The 13,024-nt window shown below is 48.8% G+C and overlaps 1 protein-coding gene across 2 annotated transcripts in view; it reads left to right on the top strand.

Annotated features, from left to right (window-relative positions):
• Positions 1 to 10,682, top strand: part of Ergic1 (endoplasmic reticulum-golgi intermediate compartment 1) — a 105,019-nt gene extending 94,337 nt beyond the window's left edge. For both annotated transcript variants that reach the window (XM_057776413.1, XM_057776414.1), the window contains exon 10: positions 8,810 to 10,682. In XM_057776413.1, coding sequence (XP_057632396.1) covers positions 8,810 to 8,917 — 108 coding nt within the window. In that variant the 3' untranslated portion in view covers positions 8,918 to 10,682. The remainder of the gene's footprint in view (positions 1 to 8,809) is intronic.
• The last annotated feature ends 2,342 nt before the right edge of the window (positions 10,683 to 13,024 follow it).

The following is a 13,024-nucleotide window of genomic DNA, read 5'->3' as shown; positions in this document are numbered from 1 at the left end:
GACCTACAGGAACAGGGGCATGGCTCAGTGGTAGAGCCACATGCTTAGCGTGCTGGAAGCCGGGTGTTTGATCCCTAACACTGTGGTTTGGGGGGGGGGGTGCTATTTGGATGGTTGATTTTTGTCTGAGGCTTTAGCTTAGTTGGAAAAGTGTTTTGTGTGCAAGCATGAAGACCTGTATTCCATCCTAGGATCCATGTGTCAAAGCTGGGACATGGCGCTGTGTGCTACTAATCCCGTAGCTGGTACAAACATCTGGCTCCTCTGGGCTCACTGGGCAGCCAGCTTAGCATGCTCGGCAAGTTCCAGACCAGGGAGAGACCCTGTCTCCAAGACCAAGGAGAATGGCACCTGGAGTTGACCTCTGGCATTTATTGACATGTATATCACATGCACGTGTGTGCACGCGCGCAGGCACACACACACACACACACACACACAGTTTCTACCCTCCTCTAAGGTAATGTGGGTTAAGAAAAGGCCACTTTGCCCCTTGGGCAGGGGGCAGCCTTCACAGCTCCCTGTGGATGTCCTGCCCTCCTCTGTCTGCTTCTCTCCCCTGAACCCAAGAACGACAGGTTTGTGCCCACCTTGCTCCCCTCTGCCACCACCACTGCGATATGCAGGCCAGAACGAAGCCCAGAGTCTGTGATTCAGGGCTGAGGCCTGGAATGTACAGAAGCCTTGGGATCCGATCCATCTGGGGCAACTGAGCTGCGTACAAGGGCAAGTGGAGGGGATGAGGCCGGATGAGGTGGAACTTCTAGTACTCGTGTCTCTAAGGTGGGTGAAAGGGATAGAGGAGGAAAGACACTGGGCACCGTGGTCCAAGGAGGTTTAGTCCCAATGATGCATAGTTTCTCACTTCCCAACCTCTGCAAGCAGGGCTTTCGAATGTCCTGATTTCAGGGTATTTGCTGTGCAGATCTCTGTAGGAGAACTAAGAAAGCAAGAGGAGATGTTTTGAGGGGTGGGGCCAACGTAGGCCGATAGAAGAAACACCCGCAGCCTCCCTCACCTGAATTGGTGATGCTTCCTTTCTTGGTTGTTGTGTGACCTTGGACAAGCCTTCTCTTCTGCGGCACAATTACAAGAACCGAATGAGAAGACAGGAGAGAACATGGTCCCAGGGAAAGACATAGGTGCTCAACCAAGGAGGAGCTTTGGGGTAGGGCAGAAATGAGAGTTTTCAGCTTTCCCTCAGACTTTTAGGGCCTGAGAGTAAGGGGTCCAGAAGACGTGACGTGCTAAGTGGAGGTCACCATCCCTCCCTTCCTCCCATCCCAAGCCCTCCAGAGCCCAATCATCAGCTTCCGTTCCTGATGCTCCCCCCACCCCTCCAGGCCCTCGCCTCTGCGACTTGGGTGTTCTCATCTGCGGCTCCAGCCTGTCTGCCTCCAGCAGCATATGATGAGACTTTGTTCATTATTTATTTCCTCTGACTGTGCCTTTTCCACAAGCTTTGAAACCGCATGGCCTGGAAGAGGTAGGATGATCAGTTCCTGGCATTTGTGGTCACCGAGGCCTCCTAGCCACCCCAGGCGTAGGTGAGAGAAACTGAGGCCCGGAGAATTAAACTGGCCTTTCTGGCCAAAATCACAGAGCTGGCTTCCATCCAGGAATGTCTGCCCCAGCGCTTCCTTTCCTTCCCTCTGCGGAGTGGCAGGGATGCAGGCTTTGTCACAGAAAGCCACTAAGCAGTAAACATAGGCCCAGGAGGGGCAGGAAGATGTTGGTCTCTGGTGGAACAAGAATTCAGCTGTCTAGCCCAGGCCTTCCCTAGCATGAGGAACTAAAAGCCAGAGTTAAGACATAAAGAAATACATCTTTTAAAGTTATGCTAGGGCGTGAACTCCAGGACAGGACACTTACCTGGCACGCTCGAGGCCCAAGTGCTGCTAAGAAGAAAACAATAACCTAGGTTTGGCGAAATGATAGTTCAGTGTATCACGAGACTGATGACCTGAGTTTGCTCCCGTGTGGTGGACAGAACTGACTCCTACAAGTTGTCTTTGGACCCCCGTGTGGGCACCATGACCCTGTGTTTATAAGTAGATGCAATTTAAAAATTAATTGCAAAATGAAATGATCAAGTAAGCTGGCTTCATTCTGGTCTCCACAGAAGCTTGGGAAACCGTAGGGTCTGGGAAGGAAGGGGCTGGATCAGAGAAAAGGATACCATTATTGCTTCTCTTGGGCACACTAGGGCCTAGGTGAGTCAGTTGTCCTGCTCTGTTCCTGGGACTGGGGCTGCTGACCAGGGTAGGGAGGCAGGCACTAGCCATAATGTCCCTTCCTGGCTCAGTGGCCCTCCTTCCTGACCACCCCTCTGCAGGGAGGGCCCCTCACCCCAGTTGTTCCTCTGTCCTGAGGCCTGGGAGAGACAAGGGCCAAGGTCAGCGGCATCGGGGCGTGTGTGCATGCCTCACAGATGGTCATTCTATGATATACTAGTCTTGAGAAATGGTCTTCCTGTTTTCAAAAGCATAGAAACTGAGGCATAGACACTAGGAGCCTGGTTCTATAGACTCCAAGACCAGGGTGTCCTCAGGCTGAGTACCTCACAGCCCCAGACTACACCGCCCAGGCTTAGAGATTAAAGGAGCTGCATGGGATGGGTGAGGTTGTTGCCTGACCCTGCTTCACAAGCCTTCACCTTCACCCCACCTTTGCACCAGCTCCCAGAAACCTGCAGAACGGAGAGCCTGTCGTTCCTTTGCTCATTCTCAAACCCATTCAGCTACTCCTTATTCATTCTTGGCGTTCCCTTGCTGTCTACTTATTTAGCAAATGTGTTTTGAGCGCCTGCTCTTTACCAATGACTCCTGCCTTCTCTCCCTTGGCCATGAAGACAAGAGAGCAAATGATAGGATTGACACAGGCCAAACACCAGGGGCTCCCTGAGTAGGGAAGTGAAAGGGACCTGACCTAAGGAGCCTGGCCCAGAGGGAGGCTCTTCCTCATGAATACTCCCAGACACACCCCTAAACTATGCTCTCCTGGGCAGCAACCCCCTCTGGTAAGACTCAGGCTGACTACTGAACCCTGTCGCCAGCATTGGTCTTGGGTAGCTGCGGAGTCTTTAGAAAATCTTGCAGTCCTGTTCTTCCATGATGGACTTGTCTTCCTGAAAGTGCCAGGAAGAGAAGGAATTGAGACAGAAAACCTCTAAGAAATAATTGGGGTGTTGGAGAGATGGCTCAGTAATTAAGAGCACTGGCTGCTCTTCCAGAGGACCAGGGTTCAATTCCCAGCACCCACATGGCAGCTCACAGCTGTCTGTAACTCCAGTTCCAGGGGATCTAATACCTTCATACAGACATACATGCAGACAAAAACACCAGTGCACATAAAATAAAAATAAATAAGAAACAACTGGGCGGTGGTGGCGCACACCTTTAATCCCAGCACTGGGGAGGCAGAGGCAGGTGGAACTCTGTGAGTTTAAGGCCAGCCTGGTCTACAAGGGCTAGTTCCAAGACAGGCTCCAAAGCTACAGAGAAACCCTATCTCAAAAAAACAAAATCAATCAATCAATCAATAAATAAATAAAATAATTGGTAGTATTTTACTTATTTTTTCTGATTAAAATGGGTCTCAAGTATAGAGATTACACATTTAGCAGCAAGGTTGGGTACTGAGAGATGAGATTAGGTGTGGTTTACTGAACACGCACTGAACTCCAGGTTCTCTCCAGAATGGCTGTCAGTAAGGTGAGGCTACTCTTCTGATTTTATAGATGGAGAAATCGATACCTGGAAAGACACTTACATGGCAGCCACTGCTCAAGCCCCAGAGAATGGGTTCTGTAGATTCCCCAGTCCTCACCCCCTGCCTGCCCTGGTCACGTGCAGTGGGGAGGCACATGCTCCCCTCCGCACCTCTGCACCCCCAGAGAGATGGCCAGCAACAGGCTGGGAGCTTATTGTCTGTGGTGCCTTCTGCTTTGTCTACACATTTATTCCTCTACCTTGACCTTGGGCCCCGCCCTGCAGGTCAGGGTGACACTGAGTGTCCAGTGCCACGCCCTCTGTTGAGGTCATTCTTAACATCCCTCCTGCATCACCTCTAGCTGCATCTCACAACTGGTCCATTTATTGTTCCCCATATTGCTCAAGACATATCAGTGCTGAGACCTATGCTCCTGCCACCCTCTTGGGAAACTCACCTTTAGGGGCCATCACACCCTCCACAGCTGGCGGCTTCATTTCCCATGTAAGAACCCTGACCTTTTCAGGACAAGGGATGGACCATAATTCCCCAGTGAGTCCCAGTATGGTATCACCCTGGTGCTGGTGGCTGCCATGTCCCTTTGTGTGTCAACTCCAGGACCTCCGTGCTTCATGCCTCCTAGTTGTCTCTGCACCCCTAGTCCACCTCATTCGAGTGGGTACTGAGGATGCCGGTGGGCTGCTACGGTGTCCTGTGGCTTTTCCTAGTCACCCACAGAGTGGAAATACTGGAAGGCATTTTTCAGAAACAAGTGGTCCATAGATTTTAAATATTACTAAATATGGCATTCTTATTTTATCATCACTAGTCTTTTATTGTGACTAATTTGTAAGCTAAAAAATTAGTAGGTACTGTTTGTTTGTTTGTTTGTTTGTTTTTTAAGTGTACATTAAGTATTAAGTTTGAAACTATCTGGTTCCAGGTACCTCTGGGATCTTATGATGTATCCCCAAGGATGAGGGACCACTGAAGTGAAAGCAAGGGTGGACCATTAGAATCTCCTCAGCCCTGAGGAAGCCCCCAAAACATATCAGAATTCCTTTCTTTCCTTCAGCAGACATAATGTACATGTGGGCTGAATGACATCAGTAGATCCACAGGGAAGCTCACTGCAGCCCCCCAGGCTGTCAGTGACTGGACTGGCACTGTGATTGGGCCTGTTGCTTAGCTTGTGTGCTCCCTCAGTTTCCCCAGAGGCTGCTTCTTGGGGGGGAGGGGTGCTCCGTGCATATGTCACCTCCCTCTACCCCTGGGCCAGCCCAGTGCAAAGAGACCTCAGCCGGGTGCCAGGTGTGTGTGAGTCATAGGAATTCAGGCTCCACGGTATGTGTGGATGAAGGCAGATGGAGGGGCTATTTTTTCTCTTTTTGCTCCATTGCTCTTAAGTCACATTTTCCTACCCTCCGCTCCAAGCTCTAAAAGCATTTTGTGGTATAAAATCTGCCATCATCTGATCCACTCTACCGAAATAAACCAGGTCCCCTGCCGTCATCTTCCCTGAAAAGTGCCCCTGCGTCATGCACTGACTGGTGGGGCGAGGGCTGGCCTGTTTAGGAACACTTCATCATAATCCTCAGCGCGGGGGCCCCATCCTCTCCGCTCCCTGGGGGGGCTGCTCGGGTTTCTCAGGCTGTTATTGCTGGAATGGCAGCTGCTCTACTTAGAGGCATCCACACAGACCTGCTCTGTCTTAGACCTTGCACGCCTCTGCTTAGCTCATCGCAGGAAAGCAGCACATTAAAGAGAAATGCCAGTGTGGCATGCCCTCCTCTCACCTCCACTGTCTCCTGGCTTCCCACCCCTCAGCACCAAATCATCCCTGAGTGCACCACCGCCACCCAGAGTCCTGTGGCAGTTACATGTCAGGAGATGTCTGTTCACAGGTGCAACTCCAGAGCTGTTCAATAAGTGTGAGAATAGGAATCGACATTAAAAAAAAAAGTGTATGCACCTTTAATCCCAGCACTTGGGAGGCAGAAGCAGGGAGATCTCTGTGAGTCTGAAGCCAGCTTGGTCTACATACTGAGTTTCAGGACAGTCAGGGCTATGCAGAAAAACCATGTCTCAAAAAATATATATAACTAAATAAATTTAATGTATATGTATATGTGTGTGTATATGTAAAGCATAAGTTAGGTTAAGCTGCAAGTTTTTGACAACTCGTTATTACAGATGCTCCTCCATGTTTGTTGGGGTTGACTTCCATATTCCCATCATAAGTTGAAAATAGTAAGATCAAAAATATACTTGGGGGCTGGGCATGGTGGCTCATGCCTTTAATCTCAACACTTGGGAAACAGAGACTGGGGGATTTCTGTGAGCTTGAGGCCAAACTGGTCCACATAGCTCTAGGACAGTCAGGGCTATGTAGAGAGACCTTGTCTCCAATTTGTTTGTATGTGTGTGTGTGGGGGGGGGAGCTTCAGAGATGACCAGCTAGGTAAAGTGATTGCCTTGCAAATGAGAAGCTCTGAGTTTGAATCCCTGGAACCCATGCAAAGCTGGGCTCAGCTCACACATCTGTAATCCCGGTGCTCCTGTATTGAAATGGGAAGCAGAGCCAGGAGAACCACTGGAAGCTCTTGGGCCCAGATTCTGTGTCAAACAAGAGAACCGACACCCAAGGTTGTCCTCTGACCTTTGCATGAGTTGGGCAGCACACGTGTGCCCACACTCACACACATGAATGCACACATACATATTATACATACACGAAAAGATCTTTAAAAATACAGATTTAATGCAGTTGGCCTACCCAGTACCATGGCCGAGCCCACTTACATTAGTCTATTAGGGTTCTCTAGAGAAACAAAACTAATAAAATGAATATATATGTAAATCCTAACAAATATGGCATCTACATATCTAATATATCTATTAGAATGGCCTATGGTCTGTGGGGCCAGCTAGGGCAGTGGTTCTCAACCTGTGGGTCACAGCCCCTTTGGGGTTGCGTATCAGAAGATATCCTGTATATTATATATTTACATTACTATTCATAACAGTAGCAAAACTATAGATATGAAGTAGCAACAAAATAATTGTATGGTTGGCGGTTACCACAACGCAAGGAAAGGGTTGCAGCATTAGGAAGCTTGAGAACCACTGAGCTAGGCCAACCATGGCTGCTACTACAGAAAGTCCAAGGGTCCAGCAGTTGTTCAGTCCACGAGGCTGGATGTCTTAGCTGGTCTTCAGTAGATGCCAGAATCCTAGAGAGACAGATGTCAATGCCAGTGAATGAATGGACTTGCCAGCAAGAGTGAGAGCAAGCAGCCAAAGAGAGCATTTCCTTCTTCCTTGTCTTTTGTTTAGACTTCCAGAAGAAGATGTGCCCTAGGTTAAAGGTAATCTTCCCACCTCAAAAGGTCCAGATCAAAATTGAGTCATCTCACTCTAAATGATTTAATTAAGAAAACAAAATCCCTCAGAGGTATACCCAGCTGGTTGGGCTTTAAATTAACTCCAGATGCAGTCAAATTGACAACCAAGAGTAGCCATCACACCTATAGTGGATCAAAGTCACCTGACAAGAGGTGAGAAAAGGTGGTTGTGGACATGCCTTTGCACCCCAGTGACATGGGCCAACCCTAAATCCATCCAAATCTGAGAAGGAGCCTGCAGGCGTCATATAGGGAAGCAAACCCACGAAGAAATGAGGACAAAAACCCGGTGCGGACTGACTTCATCAACTGGGATCAGACTTCAGGGAGTATGATGCCAGGCAATTTATTGTCACCATATTTAAAACAATGCAGTTGGAAGGAAGATTTTCAGGCAACAATTATTTCCATTCCCGGTGCAACAGCCTAGGGATGGAGAGTCTGGGAAAAAGCATTCTGGGGGATTTGGGTGAGGTCTGCAGCCACTAATAGCAAAAAGATCACCAGATCTTTACCAATATCCACTCGCAGCCGTGTGGGAGGAAAGCAGGTGTTTTACCTCCTCCATTGAGATGAGGGCTCTGAGCGTTTCACATCTCTGGTTCCCTGGTATTCTGTGGGCACAAGAACTTTTGCACCACAACCCAAATCCAAGGTTGTACGCTATCCATTTAACTGGGGGCATTTCTTGTTGAAGAAGCAGGAAGCTGTCAAGTTAAGAGCAAAGACTCAGTCCTGTGATGGTGGCACATGCCTCTAATCCCAGCACTTTGGGAGGCAGAGACAGGAGAATCAGAAGTTCAAGGTCATCTTTGGCTATATGAGTTCAAAGGTGGCCTGGGCTACATGAGTCCCTTTCTCAAAACAAAAATAAGTAAATAAATAAATAATAACACAAGCTCTAACATTTTGAACCCCAGTTCAGCCATTTACTATGGCATCAGCCAAATGATTTCAGACCTCTGAGCTTTGGCAGCAATTCTGGCACCTGTCAGTGCTTGGGACACCCTGCTATGATGAAGAACTGTCTGGACTCAAATGTCAGGAAAGCCATAGAAGCCTCTTTGGTGGTCCTTTCTGCGGCTGTGATCTTGCTGCTTGGAGTCTGTTTGCTCACTTCCTGTCTGCAGGAGGAATGCCAACTCCAAAAAGTAGGAGTGCTTCCGGTCCTAAGCTTACCGGCCACTGTGCCTATTCAGTCAAAGGCAGACAGTGTGGATGTGTGAATCCCAGACTGCAGTCCCAGGTGACCTGCATATTATATGACCTTGGGTCAGAATTATCAACATTTCTGACCCGCCATCATTTACCTGAAAATAGGAGTCTTAAGTAGTTGAGAAACCTAGAGTAGGTTAACACTACGGTCCAGACAGACCTGAGTTCAAATCACAGCTGCTTATTTGGTGAGCTTTGGGAAGTGACCCAGCCAAGGCTCGCTTTCCTCATTGGTGAAATGGGTTAATAAGCCCCTTTCTCATTCAGAGAGTTCATCTGGGAACTACAGGAGCTGGCACAGGTGACAGTGTTTTCTTTGAGCCCTGAACCGCGCTGGTGACAAGATGGCAAACAAAATGGGCATCAAGGGCACTGTCTCTTCATGAGTGAGCTCACCCTCTTGTGGGGCAGGGGCAGGGCAGTCTGATGCCTCTTCGGCACTGGTCTCTGACACACTCCCTTTTCTCCCCCTCTTACAGATCTGTGCCATCATTGGTGGGACCTTCACTGTCGCTGGCATTCTGGACTCCTGCATCTTCACAGCCTCAGAAGCATGGAAGAAGATCCAGCTAGGCAAAATTCACTGACATCCTGCCCAGCCCAGTGACTGAGGACCAGGGGACCCCGCTAGCCTGTCTCCAGAGCCCTATCTCCTTCTGCCTTCTTTGGCCCAGTGTGTGTGGGAGGAGGGGAGGGTGGTACTGGGTGGCACAAGGTTCCACAGCTACCTCTTTCCCCGTATTTTAGATAAATTAACACTGCCTGGAGTCGTGGTGTTCCTTTCCCTACAGAGTGAGGCATGGGGAGGTACCCAAGGATGCTGGTGACCCCTCGTGGGAAGGCTGTGGTCTTTTCTCTGGTAAGGAATAGCCCTGAGTCCCCACAGAGCAGCTCCCAGCCAGGCTTTGACAATCTTTAAGCCCCCACCATTTGGACACACAGCTCGGTTTCTCCCCCAGCAGCCAACCTGAGCTCTCAGCCTTGGGACCAGGCTGCCTAAAGGTACAGCTGCCTGCCACTTTCAACGTGGAATGGTACTTGGCAGGCAAGCCTCAAGATACGGCACTGTAGCTGTAACTTGCTTCTGCCCCATTGCTTCATGCCCAACCTAGAGCCCAGGTCTTCTCCCGTGCTCCATCCCTGCCTCGTTCTAGGAAGCAGATGCCCAGTTGTGTGGCACAATGGTGGAGACTCAGATTTGCCCACCCGTCCTGAGGCAGCTTACAGGTGCCCCTTCCTCTCTTTGCTCTTCTGAATCCCCCACCAATGTGCCTCAGCCGCTGTGCTATGTGGCAATAGCGTTTCTTGGTGAAGGGGCTGGTTCCCACTGAGAAGTTCCCCCGACATCCAGTTACATTCTGCAGTGCCAAGGGTTAGGGCCTTGTGACTGGGAGGTTATCCTTGGAGGAACACATAATACACAGTCTGTGCACTTCTGTCCAATCCAGAAGCCCCCTTCCCAGAAAACCACCCCGAGCTTGCCATGACATCCACCTTTGCTCCCAAGGCCTTAGCTGGGGGAACGAAGCAGACCGGCTTCTTCTCTTTGCACCTCTACCTTGTAGGCTCCCGAGGATGCCCAACATTTGGGACCCACTTGCCATTGAGATCCCCAATTAGCTGAGCACACAGCAACTCATTCCCAGCCCCAGGGGGGGCTCTAGTGTCACCCCTGAGGTGGATCCCTTCCCTGCTACCACCCCCCCCCATCCTTCTCTTTTTGTCCTAAAGGGAGGGGCAGTGGTCCAGGCATGAATTCCATGCTGAGAATTTTAGCTATGCTCTCGTGTCCAGAGAGAGCCGCATGCCTGGGCTTCATTTTTATGAGACTGCTTGCATACTTTTGTAATGAAGGGGAGTCTCCAGTAGGAGGTTTTTGTTTTTTTTTTTTATTATTATTATTTTTGTTTTGTTTTTCTTAAGTCATCTCTTATGGGTAGCTGGATTCTCTGCTCTTTGTGATTTTTGCCTCTGAATTCCAATTAGCAAAGCTTCCCTTTTTGTGTAAGTTGAATGTTGTGTATGTAAACTGCCCTGATTTATTTCTGGTATCTGGCCACTTGGATGGATTTCTTTTCTTTTTTTAAACATTCTGTTCCCCAGTTACAGAAACCAGTCCCCTTTGGTGTGTAAATCTGTCACCTGTGGAGGGTGGGGTAGGGTGGGAAATACGTGGCATGCATATGAGTTGAAATCCCACATTTGTGAGGGCACAGGGATGTCGGTTTCCCGTGGAAGAGGCGCCTCTGGCTTGTTATTCTTGTAAAGGTATTCTCAAAGGGACATACGTTTCGATTCTTTCCCACTCACTGGGTTCAAATAGATTATTAAAAAGCTGCTTTTCAGAAATAATTGCTGTGACTCTGGTTTGGTTGTGACTGGGTGGCTGAGAGGCCAGGGTGGGACTGGGAGTGAAATCTAATTCTACAGGACAGGACCAAGGTTGAAAATGCTAGAGAGAGATAGGGAGTGGTGGCGCACACCTTTAATCCCAGCACTTGGGAGGCAGAGACAGGCGGATCTCTGTGAGTTCGAGACCAGCCTGGTCTACAGAGCAAGTTCCAGGATAGCCAGGGCTGCACAGAAAAACCCTGTCTTGAAAAGCAAAAATAAAAAGAAGGAAATGCTGGATCAGGGATCATCCTGGAAAGAGGGGATTCTGATGTCACTGAAAGCCACAGATCGTGCAGACCGGCTGTCCACTCGCCCATAAGGACCCTAGTTTTGCTTATGTGTCTACTAAAAATGAGTCATTTTCTGTTCTTCCTTAAGCACTGGTGTTACCAGAAATTTTGGGAGGCCCACCTGGAGGGCCATGTGTCTGGAAAGCAGAGCACTGAGTGGACTGTCTCTCTCCATGGACTCCTGATTACAGGGTTAATAGATTGACAGACGCGTGTGAAGTTGATGTGCAACGTTGAAGAATAAGTTGCTATTTTTATGGTTTTTCCTTTTTGATTATCTCCAACCAAATGTGGGTGCGGGATGCAGATCACACCCAGAGAGAACTGAATCATAGGCGCATCCCTGGGCGTAAAGGCGCCTAGGAGGTGGTGGTGGAGGCACATCTCAAGGGGGAAATTCAAGTGCTTGAGAAATGGACGCCGCATCACAGAGGAAGCCTGGGAGGAAGCGAAATGTAGCAGTGGGGTACAAGATAAGAAGGGGCAGTTAGGTTTTATTTTATTTTATTTTTTTGTTTGTTTTTGCTAGAAGCAATGACAGGCCATTAGAGTTTCGAATCGCTTTTTAAGAAAAACCTTTAGGGGTGGGAGGATGGCTCAGCAGGTAAAGGAACGTCCTGCCAAACCCAGTGACTAACATGATGGAAGGAGAATTAGCTCCCTCGTGTGTCACGGAACATCATGCATGAATGTAGACACACACACACAAGTAAATGTAATTTAAGAAAAATTTTAAGAGCCAGCAAGGTGGCTCAGTGAGTACCTGGTGACCCGAGTTCAATCCCAGAAACTATGTAAAGGTGGAAGGAGAGAGCGGTCTTCACAAAGGGTGTCCTCTGGCCTCCATATGCATGCCATGGCACATGACTCCCCCACACGTACACAATAATAAATTAAATTTACATAATTTTAAAACTGCTGTTGGAACTGGAGGTGGAGCTCAGTATTAGAGGCCCCAGGCTTACTCCCCCAGCACCAAAATAACAGTCAAAGAAACCTGGTGTGTGCTTCTAGAAGGTTCACTATCTGAGGACAGATACGGGAGTGTGCAAATGTGAGAAGGGACATATGTAAAAGAACATTCTCTGAAGACCCTTTTCCTCCCCGCAGCTGTTTCCTGCCAGTTCTTGGCTGATGAGGTCATGCATTTTATTCTAACCCATCATTGGGAGGTTTGGGCATTCTCAGCATGCCAGGAAGAGGCAGGCATAATTGCATCCTGGTCACACAGCTAGCAGGGGGTACAGTTGGAATTCCAACTCAGACCTGCTTGAGTGCAGTGTTCTGAAAAAACACAGGGTTCTGCTTCAGCCCCAAGATCATCAGAGCCACGTCAAAAGGAAAAACTGGAAGTGGGGGGAGGAGGGTCAGAACAAGAGAAACTTGTGTGTGTGTGTGTGTGTGTGTGTGTGTGTGCTTTCTTTTGTCTTTTTCCCCCCAGTGGTTCTCGTGGGCTGTGGTGGCGCGTGCCTTTAATCCCAGCACTCAGAAGGCAGAGGCAGGTGGATCTCTGAGTTCGAGGCCAGCCTGGTCTACAAGAGCTAGTTCCAGGACAGGCTCCAAAACCACAGAGAAACCCTGTCTGGAAAAACACAAACAAAAACAAACAAAAAACAAAACAAAAAAAAACAAAATGAAACAAAACAAAAATGGTTCTTGACTTTCCTAAAGCTGCAACCCTGTAATACAGTTCCTCATATTGTGGTGACCTCCAGCCATGAAACTATTTTCATTGCTACTTCTTAACTGTAATTTTGATACTGCTATGAATCGTAAATGTTTTTGAGAGAGAAATGCCAAAGGGGCCATGACTCACAGGTTGAGAATCGCTGCTTTAGATGAACCTGTGAGGGACGGAGAGTATAGGAGTTAAAATGCTCTCCACATCTCCCCCCACACTCTGCACGTGGTTTCGTGTAGGTGCCAAATAAATCAATGAGTGGGTGGACTCTTGAGGAAGAGTGTAGGGACTGACTTGGCTGGGCAGTAGGGGAGCCCGTGAGTGAATGA

Source organism: Chionomys nivalis, chromosome 7 (assembly GCF_950005125.1).
Source record: "Chionomys nivalis chromosome 7, mChiNiv1.1, whole genome shotgun sequence".
In the NCBI taxonomy this organism is placed as follows: domain Eukaryota; kingdom Metazoa; phylum Chordata; class Mammalia; order Rodentia; family Cricetidae; genus Chionomys; species Chionomys nivalis.
Note: the sequence above shows the minus strand (reverse complement) of the source record. Positions and strands in the feature narration are given on the sequence as shown.